The sequence below is a fragment of the Anarhichas minor genome, unplaced genomic scaffold, assembly GCF_050575085.1.
Source record: "Anarhichas minor isolate MPS153535 unplaced genomic scaffold, ASM5057508v1 ptg000006l, whole genome shotgun sequence".
Taxonomy (NCBI): Eukaryota; Metazoa; Chordata; class Actinopteri; order Perciformes; family Anarhichadidae; genus Anarhichas; species Anarhichas minor.
The window spans coordinates 2,625,913-2,649,256 of NW_027466452.1; the positions used below are offsets into that span (position 1 = coordinate 2,625,913).

At 41.4% G+C, this 23,344-nt stretch overlaps 2 protein-coding genes across 6 annotated transcripts in view; both read left to right on the forward strand.

Moving 5' to 3' along the window:
* Positions 1-2,113: 2,113 nt before the first annotated feature.
* On the forward strand, positions 2,114-13,239 carry ttpa (tocopherol (alpha) transfer protein). Of its 2 annotated transcripts, none has more exons than XM_076079248.1 (5): positions 2,114-2,362; positions 5,913-6,066; positions 8,267-8,460; positions 10,386-10,496; positions 10,689-10,863. In XM_076079248.1, exons 1-5 carry the CDS (start codon positions 2,183-2,185, stop codon positions 10,713-10,715), a joined length of 666 nt encoding a protein of 221 aa, XP_075935363.1. In that variant the 5' UTR covers positions 2,114-2,182; the 3' UTR covers positions 10,716-10,863. The 2 variants fall into 2 exon arrangements, with proteins under 2 accessions (XP_075935363.1, XP_075935354.1); XM_076079239.1 differs by having other exon boundaries at positions 2,115-2,362; positions 10,619-13,239.
* A 7,467-nt stretch (positions 13,240-20,706) lies between these two features.
* Positions 20,707-23,344, forward strand: part of asph (aspartate beta-hydroxylase) — a 37,600-nt gene continuing 34,962 nt past the window's right edge. For all 4 annotated transcript variants that reach the window (XM_076079256.1, XM_076079265.1, XM_076079272.1 and 1 more), the window contains exon 1: positions 20,707-20,882. In XM_076079256.1, coding sequence (XP_075935371.1) covers positions 20,840-20,882 — 43 coding nt within the window. In that variant the 5' untranslated portion in view covers positions 20,707-20,839. The remainder of the gene's footprint in view (positions 20,883-23,344) is intronic.

Consider the following 23,344-nt stretch of genomic DNA (forward strand, 5'->3'; position numbering starts at 1 on the left):
CTACATTTCAGTTGGAGATACTGTACTTTTTACTGCTCTCCAATTATCTGACTCAGAGTCCAATACATGAATATAACTGTGTAGCAGACCTTTCCTTATACAGTTATCTTCTGACCCCTCACCTTTATCTTGTGACCCTTAGGAAGGGCCTGAACCTTAGGTTGGCAACCTCTACACTAAACTACCTGACTGTACATCAAGTTGTTACCAGTAAACTGCAACAGTAAAATCAGGGCATTCTTTTTTACTTTGATACTTAAAGTACTTTAACTTAATTAGGATTTTGAATGCAGGCCTTGTTTTGTAATGTAGTATTTGTTTACATGCTTGTTTTGGTACTTTTATTTCATTCAAGGAATATCTTAATACTTCTTCCACCACTGCATGAAAGATGGTCCCTGGCGGACCTGCATGAAGGTGAGGTGTGTAAAAGCTGGTGGTGAAACTAAAAAGATGCAACTGCTGCCAGTGGAGCTACGAAGTAATGAAGAATGATGACTTCTGATGTACACACAGTTTAGTTTATTATATGCTTCTTGTATTTTTCAACATTACAAGGTGGAGTCTTAAGAGTTTAGATTGATGGTTGATGGAGGTCAATCTTCACTTGGATGAATAACAGAACAAAGTGGATGAACCTCAGTTGTCCTTACTTCAATATACCACACAGATCTGATCTTGGAACAGCTTAGACAGACCGTCTTACCAAAAGCTTCAAGTAACAGGACAGTCTCTCAGCTTTATACAGTTGATTCAATTAAATTGTATTTTATTTGTATAGCCCAATATCACAAATGATCAATTTATTTCCAAGGTCTAATACATTTTTTTTCCACGACAATGTTAAAAATGAAAATAAATGAATGCACTTTAATGATTTCATCTTCAGAATTTCAGCTGTGGTTGATTTGGTAACTCCTGTGGTTACAGCAAGAACGTCTCAATAACACAAGTCCCAGAGTTCCGATGTGTTCGTGGAGCACAGGGGAGGAAATGCGTTTAGCAGCTACATGCAGTTTGCTGTGAATCCATTTAATGCAGCACATGAATAACAGACTCATCACTGACGATGCAAACCGATAAAGACAGAGGCCATGTGGCTTTAGGAGAATCAATGCTGGCCTACATTGTATCAAACATTTGATGTGATATGATGAAAATCTTACAGCAGCAAAATAACTTGATGTGGACAGAGTCTGAATGCCATGCAGTACGTCTCTACACGTTTATTTGCACACACACACACACACACACACACAGGTGGAGAAGAAACTCTGCAATGCAGCCCAGTATGAGAGCTAGTACCGGCAGAGCTCACCGCCTCATCGCTCACATCGTGACTGCTTCTGTCGAACGTAGATGATGATGTATCTCTGCAGAGGCCGCGTGCTTCCAGTAGCTGCTGGTGACCAGCAGAGGGAGCAGGTGGAGCATGGTACTTGTTGAAATAACGGGTTGAATATTACACTTAGTATAGAAATAAGTTGATTACATTTGATTGAGTGCATACTAGAAAATAATGAATGATGATGTAAAAGATATGTCATCATATATGTAGTTCACATGATTCTTGATCACAAGTCTGTTTACTGTTGCAGTTCCATGAGCAAGGCACTACAGCTGTAACTGCACCAACTGTAGTTATTTTGTCCACACACACACACACACACGCAGTGTCGTGTTTTCGTGACTTTATTTCCGAGAGACTTTTTCTAACTTTAAACCAAGTCTTCACCCTAAAATGCAGTGATTTACGTCATGGGGACGGGCCCCTATAAGGAAGGCGAGTCCCCACTATGTGACTCTGTGAACATATTTATTCAATTCAATTTATTTTGTATAGCCTAAAATCACAAATGTGCCTCAGAGGGCGTTACAATATGTACACATGTGACATCCTCTGTCCCGGGACCCTCACATCGGAACAGGAAAAACTCTCCCAAAAAAGGGAGAAACCTTGGGGAGAGCAACAGAGGACGATCCCTCTATCAGGATGGACAGAAGTGTGATAGATGTCATGTGTATGAACAACGTAACATTTATGTCCCCACTAGACCGGTAAAACACGCCCACACACACACACTCCGCCCTCCCCTCTCTCATTTGCGGTCCGTCTTTTTCCTCACTCCCTCCAGCAGCAGCAGCCCGCTGGCAGTGAAATGTAGCCGGACCTTTGTGCGACATGAACGGGGCTCAGCTCAGTGAATTCCCGGACGACTCGGAGCTGCTCGGGCCGTATGTGAGCGGCCTGAGGCGGAGAGCGCTGCTGGCCGGGGAGCTGTCCGCTGTCAGGACGTTCTCCGAAGGCTTTCTCCTCAAGTTCCTGCGGGCCAGAGACTTCGACGAGGAGCTCTCTCTGAAGGTACCGAACTAACACACTGTGGAAGTATGTGGAGGCTGTTTATGGACTGAAGTGCTTTTATTCACACCTTCTCAAGGGCTTGCTGTAATGTCTGTACACTATCATTCACCGTGTACTTACTGTGATGAAGTGGCTCGGTTACATTTACTCAAGAAGCCTTCTGCACTTACGGACAAACTCGAGGTACTTGTACTATACTTGTATATTTTTGTGCTACCTCATACTTCTACTATCAGAGGTACACGTTGTACTTCTACTCTACATTTATCTGACAGCTTTAGTTAGTTACAGATGTTTTTCATACACTTCTCCACATTTGGTGAGTTGGATTGAGAATTCTTCTTAATACCTAAATGGTTTGAGAAAATGCTCCTACTTCATAAATACTATAGAATAGTAAACCACTGACAATGAACATTACTGACTATGTTTAAGTATTGAATGCATCTTTCTGATAATACTTTTACTTAAGTAAGGTTGTGAATGCACAACTTTTACTGGTAATGTGAAATTGTTCTGCTCCCAATCACTGTACAGATATAGCTACAGAAGCTGCTTTGTAAAGGTGAACAGCTCAACAAGGCTTTAACCTCCACTAGCACAATCAAATACTGGTACACGTACTTTATGTAATTCAGCTACGGCTTGTACCAGGTCAGCTCCAACATGTCGTGTATATACATTCATAAAAGGACTATGAAGTTACAAATATTTTGGTGATGTTAGAACAACTATTAGTTCCTAAATTGAGTAATATTGGACTGTGCATGAACTCTACAGTGGTTGGGTCAGAATTTAATGCAAATACAGAATGATTCTAACAAAAAGGCATGAGCATCATGAGCCCACGAAGCAACCTCAACAGCTCTGAGCAGCTCTGTCACTGCACTGCACTTTGACAAAAACTACATAAAAGCAAGGTTGATGCCCAATAAAATGTCACTGAATACATATAATTACATTTGCAACCCTGCTCTGGTTTGTAGTCCCACAATTAAATTACATTTATTTTTGTATAGCCCAAAAATCATCAATTGCCTCAGAGGGCTTTTGTGTACAGTCTGTACACATACGACATGTTGCGTCAAAACAGCAGAATATCATCCAGGTTAACGGAGACAGAGCGGACCAGGAGAACACAAACACAGGGAGAGGCTACACTAGGGTTAGGGGAAACACGAGGAAGTGCCTGCGCTTCTCAGATAGATCTGTCAATCAAACCATCCGGCTTGTCGGGTTACTCTCCTGCACCTTGTGGCATAGAAATGAAAATGTGTCAGAATGTTGGCTTAGCACGTAGAGGGTCACCAACCTTTTTTAAACAGAGCTACTTCAAGGGTACCGAGTAGTACGAAGGGATACTTGTTTGATACAAACTTCCTGAATAACAAAGTTGCACAGATCACCTTTTAATAATAATAATATATGTGAAGAGACTGTTTGATCACATGTCAGTTAATTATTCCTCACAATAATTATTAAGAATGATTTCCACAACAATGATGGTATAGCTACACATACATATTTAAACATGCAACTTTTATTTCTGTTAATCTGTTTCAACATTTGAAAGTCAGAGGTATCACATCTCTGATATTTTTGTATCATCATATGATTAAAGCCGGTTACTTTTGCACATAGCGCCTGCTGGTGAATGATGCAGTGGTAATGTAGACATTTTGCGAAGTCTTGGTCACCTTTGCATTGCGCAATGAAGCCGCATGCCGGCCCGTCATCGCGGGAGCCCCGTCTTTTCCAACGGTACCTTTTTCTCAACGAAGAAACTAGTAACCAGTCTCGTCTATATCCGAGCGGGGGATCCAACCCTCCGAGGCGCGCGAGCTTCTTCGGGCGCCCGCGTTCAAACCTCTAGTCTGGGCCTTTTCGGTCGGATTGCGTTGCGTTGCCTCGCCTCTACCCCTCGCCACCCCTGAGTTGTTGCCCCGCGGCCTGTTCCGAGGATTTACAGACCTGACGATGGGGTGCGCTCGCGGCGCGCGTCTGGCGCCAACGGGAAGCGCCCGCCATTCAGAACCTGAAAACCTAGTGCGGTGCGGCGGCCTCGTCCTGGCTGTCCGTCGTGCGCCTCCGGGTACCCAACTCTCTTATGACAATAAATATTGTCATTTTAAAATCTACACTAATGGAAGCGTGTTTGATTAAAAAAAGAACAGCAACTACAATTTTAGACGGAGCTCCAATGGTGACAAGTGCTATTTTTAGAACATGTCTCGCGGGCGACTCACGTGGTCCCTGCGGGCGACAGGGTGCCCGCGGGCACCGTGTTGGCTACCTCTGACGTAGACCTTCATGAACTTCTCTATCCATATCAGGGCTGCTGTTGTCATCAAAACATGAGGACATTATAGATGTATTACTTCACATGGACTCAGCATTCTGCTATAGGTTTACCTCTGAAAGATTATAGCACTGGAGAACATCTTTGGACATCCAATGTCTAATAAAGGCCACGTCGGTGGTACCAGGATTCAACACAGACATACAGTTGCGTGTCATTCACATAGCAGTGGTAGTCAAAGTCACTTCTACGCATGATTTGAGGCTTTGCCAAGTGTTACAGACGGGTCTGTTTGACAGGTAAGAGATGAACCAATACTGAGACACCTCACTGATGTAAATGTGCTCTTTCAAACGGTTGATTGTGATAATATAGACCACTGTGTCGAAGGTTGTGCTGAGGTCAGGAAGAATTCAAATCAAATAATAGGTCCAGCAACACAAACCTGGTTCTGTGTGAGAGGCGCTTAGAACCTGTTCTTTTCCTACAGTGACCAGTTCAAATGTCTGCTGTCAGAAAGGCCTATTAGGCAACTACAACACTAAATAGTGCATTTTATTTGTATCCGTTGTCTCCTGGTACATTTATTCATAGAGTTGACTTTTTATTAACTTAATAACAAATATCACAGATAGATACACAGATTCATCTCATGAGTTCGTACTGTAGCTATGTATATTTGTTTGCTGTCTCCCTGCACTCTTATTTACTTTCACACCAACTGACGGATACCAACAGACATTGGAGGAGCCAGGGATAGAACCACTGTGAAACACTAACCAGGGGTGTACCTGTGTCTGTTGTACACTATACTGACTTTACAGAGACTTTATTATACTTGTTGCTGTATTATTACTACAATATTTTTGAAGACTGGTCACAGTACTCTTTTATTTGAGCATGTTGAGTCAGTGTAGGTTGTGGCTCAACAGGAAGGCTTAGTTGCTTATTTTGCTTTGAAAGCAGCTGGAGCTCACCCAACTGGGTCTAAGCTCAGCAGTCTGTACCACTGATGCACAAACTGACTGACTGTTACCACACAAACAGATGTTTGAATCTGCTTTTTATGATGAGAGAGAAGGGGAACAGACACCAGTGTTGGACAGGTGCTGACCATGGTGCAAACTCCCTTTATCAGAACCTCATAGCCTGGTCTTTATTTTCTGTTTAATCTCCAGTAGAAGGAGCATTTACTCTGATGGTTTGAGTAGATTAAAGCTTATAAATGTGAATGTTTCATGTGTCCTGCAGCTGTTACTGAACTACCAGCGGTGGCGGAGGGAGAGTCCTGAGATCAGCACCTGCCTGTCTCCCTCCTCGGTGATTGGCCTCCTCAACACGACGTACCATGCCGTCCTCCCGCAGCGGGACCACACTGGCAGCAGGGTGCTCATCTACAGAATCGGTCAGTATGAGTGTGTGTGTTGATGTTGGCCTATGACTAAAGACCTCTAGAACACAGTAGGATATGAAAAGCAACAAATGTAACTATAGATATAGTTATATATATCTTGTTAAATATATTGTTGTATTAGTTGCGTTTTATATCCTACTGTGTTCTAGAGGTTTTTAGTCATAGGCCGTGTAGACTCGTCATCATGACTTTTCTCTCCGCTGCATACAGTATTTCCAGCATATTTTAAGCACATGCTCTATGGTTTCGAATTCTTAACGTTCGCAAAGAAACGCTCAAATCTTTCCCAAAGGTAAAGTTTAGTGGTTAGATTGCTTCTCTCAATGTGGTCTTTATTTTGTCTTCTATTGTATCACTTTCCCACTTTGGATTTTGAATTGATTATGAATGAATTTTTTATTTTTCATTTCCTCTACACTATTTGCTTTTCCTCTGTGTTTGATGTAGATGTTCTTGCTAAGCCTGTTTGTCCACTCCCTCGTCACAGAATGACTTATGAATGGACCCACATGATTGTGTCTTCTTTGCCAGTCTTGAATGTGTTACATCAGCTATTCTCAACCAGTCATCAGAGCCCTATGTAGTGGGCCTTGGAGGTACTGATACATGGTTAGATTATATCAAAAATGCTAGTTATTTTGATCTAAATGTGCTTAAGAATTTACATGAATAACAGAGGAATGTGGACATGGCCACATTCCTCTGTTATTGTTTGGAAACGCATATGTTTTGCTACGTTTGCACTGAGCGTCCACACTACGCCCGAGTTTTCGAGCACCGTAAACGGATATGTTTGAAAACGCTCCCGAGGTCGGAGGAGTTTGAAAACTGCAGGTAGCGTTTTCGTGTGGACGGCCGAAACCGGATACATTCAGAAACGATGACGCCCACACCCCGCGTTCGCTACTTGATTGGTTCTTAGCAGTCATGACGTGTCCTTCCCTGATTCGTGTAATGGGAAAAAATATATTTACGACTGTGTGTCCGTGTTGTGAACCCGAAACTTCCGTGTGGTTAAAACTATGCAGTAATGAGGAACTTGCAGGTGAAAGTCTCATCTTACCTTGAAACCGTAACTGATAGAACGCATCTAACAGAAACTAGATAATGAGCAGATCAAGACAGCCTGTGTCAAAAGACCTGTACTCCCCTGTGTATGATTTATCTAGATTGGGCTTCTCTAACATAAAATGATGTTGAATCTTGTACTTAGTCGAAGCTTCTACAACATGCTGCTGAGTACGTATTGTGTTGTGCACTCTTCCCTTGCAAGCGAATAAACAGAGAAAGACAACTTTGAATCTTTTGAAGACTTTTTTATTGATTTGTGAACAACTCTCTCTTCTCCCGATTAACATAGAAATCTTCCATCACATTCGTCACATGTCTATCACGTGACCCTTACCCGGAAGCTCACAAACAACATTGATTACCGATCGACTACCAGGTTAATTTAACATGGACAACTGACTGCAGGTGATGCTGACCTTGTTGTTTTTACTAGCAGCTGTTGTTCAATTAAAGTCTGCATTTCTGTGGAGGAAGCAGCTGTTAATGGAGCGATTAGCGAGCGGCGTGTCCAGCGGCGTTATCAGACCTACGGAGCGGACGTCTGAAGTCACGGTTAGCAGTAAATGCTCTCCAGTAGGACAGATAGTTAAGCCACCAGCAGAGCTACGTGTGAGAACAGACAACAACACCGAGGAAACGAGTGAGAGACGTGTGTTGACCACATTTATGGACCCATTATCTAGTAAACGTTTACGTGTAAGTGTTGATTTTAAAGTGAATTTGATATGAGAGAGAGAGAGAGAGATAGAACAAGACCTTTAGCGCTGTAACTAAGTCTGAAAAATAAAACTTCTAAAACTTTCCACGAACTGTGTCTGTTTGAGATCATAGAGGAAGATTTCAAACACAACCTTTCATTATTAAAGACTACTTTATTACTCTGTCGTATTTTTTTTAACTAAGCAACCAATCTACTTCCTGTTTACACCGTCACGCGCATGCCCAGTGTATGTTAATGGTCACGTAATATCCGTTTTCGAAGGTTGCCGTGTGGATGCAGATCAATTCGAAAACGATGCTGAAACGCCCGTGTGGACGGAGATCGTTTCTATTTGAGTGTGGATGTACTCTGAATGTACTCCATGACAGTAGAGTAACAGTCTGTGTTCTCTGTCTGCAGGGCAGTGGAACCCAAAAGACTGGACGGCCTTCCAGGTGTTCAGAGTCAGCCTGATAACATCAGAGATCATCTCCACTGAGACGGAGACGCAGAGACGGGGTCTGAAGGTCATATTTGACCTGCAGGGATGGAGTTTAGGCCACGCCCTGCAGGTTAACCCTTCCCTCGCCAGAAAGATATCCTCTGTACTTGCGGTAAGCCTAAAATCTTGCTTCAGGTTTGATTTCTTGTAAATACTACTTCTACTATGTGCTGTAACGCTGGACACTTAACTATTCATGTGCTATGGTGCTATGCTTCATATGGGTTATCCACAATAACATTTGTATTGCTATGCAGAAGACACCCCCAGTTTGTAACAGGTTCTATCAAAAAAGAACTTGAGGTGTCAACATGATGACTGCATGTTACACCACAGGAATAACATTAGGATGTCATCATTGTGACTTTCCATTCACATGTAAGGCACACGACTGAAACAACACTCCATTAAAGTCAGACTCTTTCTTTCTTTAAAACATAGTTGTTCCTGTATTTGTTGCACAGTGGCTTGATCATTCTAATGTGTAGCTTTTAGATCTGCCGCAATATTATATTGAAAGAAAAGAATTTGATAAGAACGAAGAGTTTATTTCAACCATGTTCTGTCTGGGAGCTTAATTTGCCCGAACCAATCAAAGGCAGATGGATCTGTTCGACAGATGTGATTTTTCGAGGATATATGTCAATTTAAGCATCAAGTTTATTTTACCCTTTGGCCATTTTCATTTGGACAATCTTCTGGCTCTGGAACAGGAGCCTCGAGTCAGAGAAAAGAGACTTCAGCATTAATTAAAGATGACCAATTTGCAAAGGATCAAAGGAGGCTGCTAAAAATATGCAAAAAGATTAATCAAAACGGCTTCTTTCCTCTGGCTGTCAGACTACTTAATTCATCCTCCACCCTCCATATATGATAGAGTTTTGTTTTATTTTGTGTTTTTTGTGGGACGACAAACTGCATGTCGTTGCACAACCTTGTTGTACAATGACAATAAATAACCTTGTAACCTTATATATTATATATATAATATAATATTCCTGGGGTTAGGAGGATCCTAAAGTATGTTTCATATCATGAAAGAGAATACGTAGCTGGGTTAATTGGAAGAGAGAAGGTTAAATTGGTGTGTAAGTTAAAGTAACAGTTGAATAATTTATTTTCCATGTCTGCCTGTCTTGTATTGTGGACAAAGAACTCATAGTATTGCGTCATATAGACATATATAGATAACTTTTGTGGGGGAGAAATACGCTGAAAACAAGTCAGAAAATACCTAAATACCAATGTTATGCTTGACCACAAAGGTTTAAGCAACATTTTCTAGCCCTGTCCCCAGAAAGAATCATCCCTTAAGGACTTTTTATGGAAAATTGCTTTCTGAAAATGTATCTTTGAAGAAGTCTACATTGTAAAACGTCACTCAAAGTTTGTCACATATTTATGGCGTTCCAGCACCACCCACTCTTGTTCTAGAAGTACGAGTGCCATTTCATGGCACTTTAACGGTTGTTTAGATCATTACCTGGACTTAATCACATGTGCACAGATAATTTAGCAAAAGTGGTCCTCATCACGCGTTTGGAGCCTCAATGTAAAACGGTGATGTGCCAGATGCGCAGCCATCAGCCACACTCTGAGCCCATTTCCAATGATATCTGCACCGATTAATTGGCCAAACCTATTAATCGGCCGATCTCTACTTAACTTCATCTCTTGTATGAATTCTGGTTGCAAAAAGCCAAAATGGCGACGGACAAAATGGCGAACTCGAGGCTTCAAAACACAAACTAATGGGTGACATCATGGTGACTTCGTCCACTTCTTATATACAGTCTATGGGGAGAACACCACTGTTGTGTGCTACATGTGTGAAAGGGAAATTCTGGACAATGTCTGGAGTTCATATGAGAAAATAGCCTAATAAGACTAATGTTTTGCAGGGTTTGATATAACTGTTTTTAGCTATTGTATTTAATATATAGCTATATTGTTATACAAGCCTGATTGGTTGACCAAGTAGTGAGCTTGCTTAATGTGTTTCTACACCCGTCCTTGTTTTTGATTTTGCATGTTCAGGACTCCTTTCCACTGAAAGTCAGAGGAATCCATCTGGTTAACGAGCCATTGTTCTTCCGACCTGTGTTCGCCATGATTCGTCCCTTCCTGCCAGATAAGATCAAACAGAGGGTGAGCAGCCTGTTTATCACACTGATCATACTGCACTGCACACCCATCTCTTTCCTCAGACTCTCTTTACAACATGCCTTTCAACATTCTTTAAGATCAAGTTCCATCTCTCCCTACTGTAGATCCATATGCACGGTGCTAATTTCCACGACACTTTAAACGACTTCTTCTCACCACCTGTCCTACCTCCAGAATACGGTGGGGAGGGGCCTAGCATAGAGGGGGCCTGTCAGGAGTGGACCAATCAGCTGCTTCAGTCAGAGACGCTCTTGCAGCAGATTGCCACTCACCCAACAGGTGACATTACTATTCATCCTGAGGAGGCCTTGATTTCGGAGGAACGGGAGACTGAGCAACTCTTAGAGGGATGATGTCTCAGACCACACATGCTGTATTTAGACTTTGGATTTATAACAACCTAACACTCTCTGGCAGCCATTTTTGAGGCCTTCGCTCATAAATACTCACTGTACAAGATGTTGGCTGCATCAAGACAGCTGTCTGTGCAATTTTTAACATTTCAGCACTGGTCCATCTGATAGCTAGTGTGTGCGTCATGTTTGCTTGTTAGCTGTCTTCCCTGTTACATTGCTCATTGAAATCTGACCAAAGTGAGACATTTCTTATTGTCTAAGTCTAATTGAAATGTACATCTTTGCATCAAGAAGTCAATGTCCATTTCAAGTCTGTGTTTTAAGTACTGACTTTAAATAAGGATGTTAGCCCAGCTTAGGTTTATAGAAGGAAACAGCTAGCTTGGCTCTGTAAGTAAAAAAGAAAAGACCTCGTAAGCGTACTAATTGTCTTGTAGTGTTATTTGTCAAGAAATTTGACAAATAACACAAATAACAATATTTGTGCCTAAAATTACAAATTGTTGTTTTTACATTTCTCTTAACTTCCATGTGGAACAAACCGGCTCGACTGTGTAAACAAGAGAATATTTTCTACCTTGGAAAGAGCCAAGCTATTGGTTTCTGAACTTAAAGCACAAGCATGGAGGTGATATCAATCTGCGTATAAAGCATTTCTTTATTTAAATCGAACTAGTATCTGCTTATTGCTCAGTGTTTACAGTTGGTTCAGCTTAATTTAGCCAACTTTTCTCAAGTTACTGGGACCAAAACTAAAGGTTCCAAAGTCAAATGTCACGTCCACTTGCAAAGAAACTTTTGTCAGCTCTTTTACTCTTACAGGAATGTTGCTATGTTACTGTATACAAAGAAGATCATTTTTTATAGCTAGACATTAATACCCAGCAGTTACTTGTCCAGTGGACCTCAGGGATGGAATGCTTTTAGGAGATTTGTGTAGCAGCTGAAGGGCACAACCTTCAACCAGAGGACCAAGCGACAAGAACCAAGAAACAAACGGTCATCTTGCTGTAAAATCCTGTGAACTCAATCTAAGCACCACTGTGACAGTTTAATGCTTTGAAAAAATACCTTGAGGCCAAATAGTTTCCACCACAGTGTGTTTTCATGGACGGGAACGCTGCAGAGAGCATGAACCCTGACTTCCCTCCAACTCATCACTCCATCCACACAGTTATCTTATCAGCCAGCCGAACCAATCCATCCAGCATTCTCTTTGTTAACGTGTAACTCCACCCCAGGTCGGAGCCCAAGTCCACCCACTGCATCATTTAGAGAGAAAAAAAAAGGGCAAGGGCCTGAGAGATGAAACCACGCCCACTTGTGTATGACTAAAATCTTGATGAAGTGTCAACAAATATGACAGCTACAGTAGTACAGTAGCTTGGAAAATAGCAATGGGAGCGCTGGGAGACTATTTCGCCAGGAGGAGAGAGGAAGCCAGCTCTGGAGACGGAGCATTGTGGTTGTGGAAACTTGAATTCAGCCTGCTCGAACCCTAGCGCCTCTGGGCGTCTTTGGAGTAGCCGTCCACTCTCCTCCTGGCGAAGTAGTCTATCAGGGTGGAGCAGAGACCCGGCACTGCCGCTGGCCACCAGCCCGCTCTTCCACTCATTTTCTGTAACCAGTGTAGCTGGTAAATGAGTAACATTTAACATCTTAATGCTTCATCTACACACTTTTGTAGGAAAGCACATTCCTATCCCCAGATAATCTGCCATTAAACAGTGATTCAACAGACAGCGGCATTTCTTGTACACAGAAGGAGAGAACAGGCATGTGCTGTGATTGTAACGCTGCACAGCTGGCCCTAACAGGCGTGTTGAGCCATTTTCAACCATGGAATGCTGATTTCTTTAAAGTTGGTAAGACATTTCAATAATACCAACAGCATTGATGTGTTTCATCACAGTACAGTCATATCATTGAGCTAATTGATTCAAAAACACATTTATCTGTGAAGTACATCTTTATTGACTTAACTGTTTAAACGTTTGCTTTCTTTTCATTTATGATAAGGAACCTTTGACTATGTTCGGACCATTATTTTCAGAAGATCCCAGGTGTTGTGAAATTTTTTCTGAAATTGTTCACAATGAGTTTATAATTATTTGTATTAATTGTTGCCAAACCTACAATAGGTTCATAATAACAGAATGTTTATTTATTTGCGTTGCTATTTTCAGAAAAGAGAATGAATGTATATCTTAGGTGCTTTGGTCTTTCTGAGCACATACAACTGTATTGACTTTAAAGTTACATAAGAAAAAGCAAACACAAAAGCTCAAGTTTTAATGTTGGTAACACATTTTTAAGTGTTAAATAATTTGGTGTATACAATATGATTAAAGATATTTTTAAACTTGAAAGATCTTCTGACTATTTGAAGCACCCGTGTTGTTGTGTCCTCTTCCCAGATATGAGATATACTAAATCTGACCTGTTCAAAATTTGAAAATAACTTAGTCTTTTTAAATATGCAGATCTTATCATGGTGTACTTTACATAAAATGTAATCATTTTCCATTGTGTAGCAAATTTCAACAAGTGAGTGCAGATATAAATATACAATGAGCTGCAGAGTTGGGTTCTTCTCTTACTTTATTTATTTGGCAGCTGCACTAACTGTTTACTTTGCAGATGAAGATTTGAAAAGCCTATAATAAACATATTAAACTCAATGCTTGTTTATAGATTAACAAAAAAACAATAGCATATAAACTAACTGGAATTGGCTTTACTGCAGCCAGCAGTAGAGTGCAGCAAGAGCACCAGGTCGCTCAGCTGGTAGAGAGGGAGTCCATGTACATGTACAGAGGCTCAGTCCTACCGCAGCACCCTCGCCCCCCCCCCCCCCCCCCCCCTTCCTGTCTGTCATGCGTCTACTGGCAACAACAACAATAAATATAACATTAAAATACAGTTTACTTGTTACTATATCAAAAATGATAATCCAATAGTATATTTGTTTTCAAATTGTGGTACTAACTTTTACTTCAGTAAAATATTTTAGTACATCTTCCGCCACTGATTCAGTCACAACTCTAAAACCCTCAGTAAGCAGCTGTATGAAGCCTTAAGGTTTACTTTCATAACCTTTTGTGTTTTCTTTGAGTCTCACTGTCCTCCCTCCTCTCTCTGTTTCTCCCTTGGTGCACTGTCACTCTACAGACCTTTGATCAGTGTTAGCAGGTCAGTAAACATGTCTATCAGCCCTGCTCGGTCTAGTCAACAGCTGGGCTTAGTGCCCCTACAGGTCATCGGCTGGGTGTTCTCTTCCTTACCAGTGCTTTGAATGAACACTTCTATCATGGATTAGCTATGGACTGAGAAACTTCCCCCAACTCATTTAGACTTTTGTGTAATTCACAAATGTTCTGATTCATATTTTTCCCGACCTTCCAAAGTTACTTAGGAAGCCGTGTGTTGTTGACTAGACCTGTCGACAGACTGAAAACCATGTGTCTCCATCAGGTGTCAAATGCAGAAACATATCTTCCGTCATCTCTCCAACCACTAACTTCCCCTTAAGACAACATTGCAATAGTGTTGGGCTAACATTACATCATCTACCACACATACACAGCACCCTGAAATAGGTGAAATGCAACCTTTCTGTGTTTGAACAGCACGATGACCAAGTGCACACCCAACCAGTTAATCATTAGACATAGAAACATGCTGAAGACACGTTGGCTCTTTACAGACCTTGCTGACCTGTGGAGACTTATTGGTTACAAATGTCATAGCAGCAGGAAGTAATGACCATGTTGATACTATATCCACTGCTGCTGTCCTCATTTTATTTATCATCCATCATCATTCTGCTTTCAATTATTTGAATAATTGAATGTGTTGTAACTCTGTTATGTTGTTCATTCTGTACACATGACATCTATCACACTTCATCCTGATAGAGGATCCTCCTCTGTTGCTCTCCCTAAGGTCTCTCCCTCTTTTCTCCCCGTTAAAGGGTTTTTGGGGGAGTTGTTCCTGTTCTGATGTGAGGGTCCTGGGACAGAGGATGTCACATGTGTACAGATTATAAAGCCCTCTGAGGCACATTTGTGATTTGGGGCTGTACAAAATAAATTTAATTGAATTAATTTACAAGCATTATTATTAAATGACTGACTTGCAGGACCTGCAGCTTGCCTGGCTTCTACACTGCATTACATCACATAGGAGAGAAACTCAATGTTCACAATCTTTTGTAAATAATCTTTCCATGTAAAAACAAAACAAATATATTGTATATGACTTTTGGACCTTCAGATATCACATGTGAAAACAACTATTTCAAATATCACATGTGAAACAGCATTGTGTGCATGTGAGATGAATTCCCATGCATGCAGTTATGTTTTTTTTTCATAACCTGTTTGTTTCAATGTTTCAGTGCTTTGATAGACTGCAGGGATTTGATTTGTCACTATTGTCTATTGATGTGATGCAAACTGACTTCATGAAATCTACAGCTTCCTGTGTCCACATGGTTCCTCTTTAAGACAGGCAGCAGAGACACGTGAGTGTATTACAAGAAGAAGAACACAAAAGATGAACTAATGCCTTGTTTTGATAGAGTTACACTTATTCAGCTCCCACATTGTTGTTACCTTTTAAACGCAGGTATCAATTATTGTTTCAAAGCAATACAATTACAGTGTTATTCATCAAAGATTGAGCCCATGCAGCTCAGAGAGATTGTGTTGGTTAATCAATGGAAACAGAACAGATTAGTATAACATGGAGTTAGTTTACCAGGAAAGGCTTTTTGATTTGAATCCAAAAGGGATTTACAGAAATACAATGAATCATCTCTATAAGATAAACATACATATGACTTTTCAAATACCCTTCACCAAAAGAAGAAAGCCTTTTCCTTCTGTGGATTGCCTCAAACAAAATGTGACTTGAGAAAGAAACTGAAAATGAATAGTCTTAGATAACATTTAGAGCACAGAAGCTAACTCTTTATTCTTGCACTACATTTTAGAACTGTACTATGTAATCTGGGGTATTTCTTTGTATTTGCATTTTCTGCAACTTTATACTTCTACTCTATTCCAATTCAGAGGCACATTTTGCCACCTACCTTTTACTCCACTCCTTTTATTTGATAACTAAAGTTACTTTTCAGATTTATGATATAAAATATGATGAATAAAATATAATCAACAAATAAATCATGATGTATTATAGGTCAAAATAAGACATTTTATTCATCTTCTATGTATGCTTAACATCTCTTATTAGCTTATATTTCAGTCTCAGTGTGTGAAGCTTGCAGTCCATCTATGTTGCCCTGCTAGTTCCCAGCAAATGAACAAGAACTATATATTAACAGCTCTGCTGTGAAATAGTGGGACGTATTTTCAGACTAACAGGACTCCTATTGCAACTTCATCCCACCAAACTGATCCGATATTCAGCTACGCTCCCTGAACCTCTCCTCCAAACTGATGCGTGAAGATCCACAGAGAGCACACACACACACACACACACACACACACACACACACACACACACACTCTGGTGGCTGGAGAACAGCCATACAGTTACACCAGTGCTGGCACTGAATATACATAAAGGGGGTTAGAAAGAATCAGGTCATCCAGAAAGAGTGGATGTTATGTGCACTGTCAGCAGAGAGCGCAAGAGAGCTGCTGGAGTGAGACAAGTGGCTGGAGAGGCCTTTTGCACAATCCCTGTGGTAGAGACCACACGCATCCACATCCGCACATAACACAACAGAAATCATGTCTTACAAATTAAATTAAATAAAAATGGTCATTCTCAATTCAGTGGTTTTTGTTTATTTCTTTTGATAATAAAATGGGTTGCTTGGACTAAAACTTTGAAGTAACAGCTAGTTGAGTACATACCATACACAACAGAAATGCGAGAAAGTGGGAAATCACATAATTCTGTCATTAAATATGAACCTGTTGAGCAAGATGTGGGAGGGCAGGAGTAGTGCTACAGTATGTAGTCCATTGGAACCATCGTACAGCTGGCAATACAGTGACTGTGGCTACTGGAATGTATCTTTCAACCCTCTCGTTGCATCTACATTTTGTAACATGCTGCCCCCCGTTGCTGCCTTTTCTGTAGAAAGGCCTATTCTTGTGTCAGGGAGGAAACTCCAGAGCTAAGTTGAAGAGGTTGACACATTTCCTGTCCAAGCCTTGCAAAGATGGAGACATAAAGCTATGGACTTTTTATATTCAATAGTCGGTGACTGGTGATGGTGTGTCAGCTCTGTATTTCTCAAACAAATGAAATTGTTACTAGTTGCATGCAACGGTAAGGCTAATTTAGTCCATTGTCCCACCGCTGTGAATCAGACAGGAGAGGCCATTCAGCTCAACTATGTCCCCAAAAGAGAGCATTTCATTTTCTTAAGACCACACCAGATGCTTTTTACAGCTACCATTCCTTTCTACAACCCTCCATTTCGCTGTGGAAAGGTCTCACTCTGCCCTTTGCCCTGCAGATACTGCACCCAACTCCTATCCATCACCAAGCAGATAGAGAGCCCACAAGGTGACGCTGCTTTAACTTCCTCTCGGCTCTAAGGGCTCACAACACATCATGCTGCCTACCTGCTAACAACAGTAGGAGTGTGTGCGCTATGTCGTTGGCTCTTTGTGTTATATCACAGTTCATAAGATCTTTGTTACGGATTTAATGTTCTAACTGGAGCCACAAACCACCAGCAAACAAGGTTACAATCACTTTTTCCGTTGACTTAGCCAGGAAGTTATTTTAAAGGTGATTGCTTCTGATTGCCCTGGTTCTACACAAAGAAAGAAAGAGATTACAACATCTTGTTGAAACATAAAGTCATCCTTTAAATCATGCCAAATATTTCCCATGAAAGGTAACTTAAATATGGTCTATAAAATAGAATTAGCTTTACATGTACTTCATCATAATATAACTAATTAGAACAAAGATGATCTGTTAATCATCTGAAATACATCATAATCCCAATAATAGAAATAAAGGGCTACTTACATCGAAAGTAATTCAAAAGACATCAAACTGTAAGTCTCTGTCTGGTGTACTCCCCAGGAGCCCATACATGCTGTGGGCCCCTTCTCAGCATTTTCTGAAATGTTAAATACCGATGAATTATTTGACTAATGGAAAAAATAATTGGCAGAATGATTGATAATGAAAATAATGATAAGTTAGCCCACAGTTATAAAAAAGGCCATGCTGACTTAAAGCTTGAGCCTCTTTGTTGTTAAAGTCGAGCGTGTAAATTACCTCTGTGTTTCACTGTGGGGAAACTACATCATGTGGTGAAACTACATCATGCAGTGGAAGAACATTTTGCCAAAGAATCTTTCCGCAGTGGCATGTTTCCTCTGAAACATATACGCCACTGCAGATTGATTGTATTTAAACATAATTGATTGCTATAATAATTTGTAAAAGCCCTAATTCAACCTGTACAGGGAGCCAAGAGGAGCTTTGAACATGACAGTTTACTTGTGGGTGAAGCTGCTTACACCCCCATACACACCCATTATGCAGATTCCATTCCATTTCAGTGATTAGATCACTCCTCACAACTACAATCACTATACACACAATGGTGAGGTCAATTCAAAGCTCTCCTCAATCACTCAACCATACATACAGTATGTGAGAACAGCACACACCCTCCCCCAATAATACACCCTGGGGCTGTGTTGTCTGTGAGCTGACCAGATGTGAGATAACCAAATGGTCAGCGTGTTGGAGGGCGTGTGTTTGGTTTGTCCTGCAGCTAGTTGTGAATGTTGTAAAGGTGCCAACGAATTTACAATTGATGTTTATGAAACACATTGATGTCTCGGGCCTGTGCCAAATGAAGCTGTTGGTGTTGATGGTTGGTCAGCAAGTCATCCGCATATTCTTTCAATCGGCTGTTGGAGTAAAAGGTGGCTGAAAGTGCTGTTACAAATACTATAACACAATAAATAAACACATACTGTAACTCCATCTACCTCGGCCTTTCTTAGGCTAACTTTTACCATATACAGCTAATGCAAAACGCTGCTGCCCGGTTTTTAACAAGGTCCAAAAAATGAGACCACATCAGCCCTATTCCTACATCCTAACACTGGCTCATCAAAATCATTCTATTTGTCTACATACCTCTTCATGGTCTCGCCCCTACATATATCTTAGAGCTTCTCGGCCCTTACAGCACCACCAGACCCCTCAGATCCCCCCACCATGGCCTATTGGCTAAAATTGTGTTTAAACTTGTTTCTGTTTATATGTATTTTTTTCCATGCACATATACACTCACCGGCCACTTTATTAGGCACACCTGTTCAATTGCTTGTTAACACAAATAGCTAATCAGCCAATCACATGGCAGCAACTCAATGCATTTAGGCATCTAGACATGGTGAAGACGACTTGCTGAAGTTCAAACTGATTTTCAAACCGGTTTTCACGCACAACCATCTCTAGGGTTTACAGAGAATGGTCCGAAAAAGAGAAAATATCCAGTGAGCGGCAGTTGTGTGGACGAAAATGCCTTGTTGATGTCAGAGGTCAGAGGAGAATGGGCAGAGTGGTTGGAGATGATAGAAAGGCAACAGTAACTCCAATAACCACTCGTTACAACCAAGGTATGCAGAACACCATCTCTGAATGCACAACACGTGGAACCTTGAAGCAGACGGGCTACAGCAGCAGAAGACCACACCGTGTGCCACTCCTGTCAGCTAAGAACAGGAAACTGAGGCTGGCTCACAGGCTCACCAACATGTGACAATAGAAGATTAGAGAAACGTTGGCTGGTCTGATGAGTCTCGATTTCAGCTGCGACATTCAGATGGTAGGGTCAGAATTTGGTGTAAACAGCATAAAAGCATGGATCCATCCTGCCTGTATCAACGGTTCAGGCTGCTGGTGGTGGTGTAATGGTGTGGCACACTTTGGGCTCCGTAGTACCAATTGAGCATCGTTTAAACGCCACGGCCTACCTGAGTATTGTTGCTGACCATGTCCATCCCTTTATGACCACAGTGGACCCATCTTCTGATGGCTACTTCCAGCAGGATAATGCACCATGTCACAAAGCTCAAATCATCTCAAACTGCTTTCTTGAACATGACAATGAGTTCACTTCAATGGAGCACCTTTGGGATGTGGTGGAACGGGAGATTTGCATCATGGATGTGCAGCCGACAAATCTGGAGCAACTGCGTGATACTATCATGTCAATATGGACCAAAATCTGTGAGGAATGTTTCCAACACCTTGTTGAATCTATGCTACGAAGAAGTAAGGCAGTTCTGAAGGCAAAGGGGGTCCAACCCGGTACTAGCAAGGTGTACCTAATGTGGTATGCTGTTGTGATGCAATTCTGACTGACCATGTCATTGTTCATTCTGTATTGACAGGGAAACTGTGAATATAAATCAAATGCAAAGTTGTGTTTTATGCATATGTATTCATTCACATTGAAATATCCCAAGAGAAAATGAGCAGCCTTGTTGAAAGCAGGCCTATAGGCCAAGATTGCTGCTTTAATGAATTTTACTGTAATTAATCAGGTCAAATAAGGAATTCATAAATCTATATGCTGTTGTGTGTTGATATTTATTGAGATTCTAATATAAATTGGTTTGGAGAGGAGAGAAAAAAAGAAAGCAGGGGAGCTACCATCTTGCCACGTTCCAGAAGGGCAGGGGGGCGGGGCGAAGATAAGACTATCCACAGGGTTGAATTAACGTGACGCCCCTCGAAGTCAATTGGTCTGACAGTTCACGTGCCCCGCCTATTTCTGTGTGGCGAGTCTGTCATTGGTCTAAAGAACTGTTTGTCCCAAGGTGGATGAGGCGGTTCTGGGCTTTATGAAGCAGGAGAAGTACATTTGATTCCTTTTCAGTGCTAAAATTACAGGCTCCAGCTGCTCTTCCACTCTTCTCTCAGAGGTCCACCAGCCAGATACTCGCCATGGTTTCAAAGAAAAGCGCTAAAGTGCACGTAAAACCCAAAGGTGCGTCGCTGCTTTTTTTTTTCTGTCCCGTTGTATCGCTGGTTGCTGTGGTGGGATGATGCGTTGCAGCCTTTCAAAGTTAATCGGGTGTCAGGCTGTTCTTTCATCCAGGGCCCAGTCCTGGCTAGCTAGCTTAATTTAGCTTCAGAAGATGCTGTAGACGTGTTAGCTGCTCCGTGCAAGTGAGTCTGTTTAAGCAGGGTTAGTGGAGCATGTAGCGCTGTTCATTTAAGCACAGCCTTTCTCCTATTAATGTGAACACGTCAACGATGTCACGTTACGTTACCGACATTACATTACGTTATTTAACGCGCAGAGCTTTTGATGTCGAAACAAAATCATAGTTACTATCGTTAGCTCTGCATTTAGTTTGCCTATATAACTCTATATTAACAGGACGCGACAGAAGTAGCATTGTTGCAGTAGCATTGATACGCTAGTTGTTCATCCGGTGCTCCGGCTGGTTGGTCTTTGCAACTCCAGCTCGTGTGATTACAGTGGAACGCCGGCACGCACTGAATTTAAGCGTTGCTCTCGTGTGAGTTTATATATTTTACACCCCCATAACCCACTCAGACATATAGGCCTGTGCGCCTTCAGTTGTACCAGCAGTGCCAGTAGGTTATGTGTGCACCCCGGGGCGCTGAGCACCCCGCCCCCATTCTATTCCAGTCACTCTTCCAAATGCTCACGTGTCAATATAAGAAGCCGTGGGTGGAGTTATACGTGGCTAGTGGGGGACCCCCATTACATTCGATAGCTCTGCTTTTGTATTCGGAATGGAAGAGGGCATCGCGCGCGGCTCTCTTCAAATATGGTGTAACGCCTCGCGAATGTTTTCGTGACGTTACTCTGGAGTTATTAAAACAAACTCGGCACGTTGTCCCTTTATTTATAAGAGTCAAAGTGGACAAAGTACCGCTTAGATAAATAGTAGGCTTTAATGGATTCTTAGTGCACCGAATACCGATGCGTGATGCAGTAGTGTATTTCAGCCCCACGCTGACGTGTGTCTGTGGGTCCCTGAGCATGAGCCCATGTTGTGTTCAAACAAACCATAAGTAACTTTACTTTACTTTACACTGTCCTCTACCGCCTGCTCGGGGCTCGAGTCCCCTATAGCAAGTTAGACTGGGATGGTAGCCCCCATACCACAGCAAGACTATATGGAATACAGTGGAGTGACCAGAAGAAACTATAAAAATAACTTTAAATATTTCTATGAAAATAAATGTGGTTTGAATACACGTGGTGCTGCATTTGTTGATACCAACTTTCAGCGCTCCACATTTTCCAGATGAATGAAAGCTGACAAAGTTGGCAAACAAGAAAAATGTAATGCATCTTCAAAATATGCACCTTTTGCTTTTCAACTGATAGTAGCCTGCTCTTCAGAGGTAATACTGTGTCCCGTAGGAGCGGATCAAAGGGCACTGTTATGTTAGAAAAGTCAGGGAACAAAATGTTCAGTTTTTCTCGTGTTTTTTTCTTAACCCCGCCCACCACAGCCCCGATGCATGCTGTATGGTTGAACAGTGTATGCTCCGATTACAATGACACGCGCAACAAGTACTAAGGATTTCATATATGAAGGGAGAACAAACTCATTTATTCAATTAGAAATGGATACAATTGTATAATATTTGAATCAAATGATGAAAGACCTCTATGGCCTGTATGTTTTAGTCTATTCTTTCAAAAGAAACAAAATGCTACATCAGCATTTCTTTTCCAGACACAGTACTATATTCACAAAGATGTATAATGACAGTTAGTTGCATCTTGTATCAGTGAGAGACAATAAGTAGTTTAAAGGTTCAGCAGCTGACTGGATGGTGAGACACGTTGGAATGAGAGCACGTGCAAAAAGTAAAGGTGAAAATCAAAGTGAGGTTTTCTAAAGCCGTAGTTAACCCACTACTGAAAGAGAAAGGCCCGTGCCCTTTATTAGTATTTATTTGAGTTACATCATATTATCAAACACTGAGAGTGGCTTATCAAATATTGCTTTTGGCACTCAGTCGAGCTTGATGTGTAAACAGTAAATTGTATGCGGGGTGTTTTCAACATCCACTTAACAGTTTAGAGGCACTCAGGCTGAACTATCTCACGATGTCTGATCTTATGGTAGAATGAATCCTGGATCCGTGAGAATCCATATGGGAGTGGGGAACTTATCATCAGTTGATTTCTGTTGATATATTTGACCTTTACTCAAGTCTTATTTAACCCATTCACATGTCTCTTTGTCATACATTATTTTTACTTTTCTACATGTATCATTTCAATCCCTCAGCCCCCCCCCCTCTCCAAATGGCTGGGAGTTGCTGAAGTATGCACAGCTGTAAGGGTAAAAGCCTTGACTGACGTGTGATGCTGTGTTCTTTGCATGTGCAGAGCGTGTTTTTATCTAAATCCTTGAGATAGAAAACTCACCATATTTTAGCTTGATGCTGCATCAT

Coding starts and splice junctions, on each gene's coding strand:
- ttpa (XM_076079239.1), top strand. CDS start 2,183: ATGAACGGGGCTCAGCTCAGTGAATTCCCGGACGACTCGGAGCTGCTC. Junction 2,363..5,912: donor ACGAGGAGCTCTCTCTGAAG/GTACCGAACTAA, acceptor TGTGTCCTGCAG/CTGTTACTGAACTACCAGCG. Junction 10,497..10,618: donor CAGATAAGATCAAACAGAGG/GTGAGCAGCCTG, acceptor TCCCTACTGTAG/ATCCATATGCACGGTGCTAA.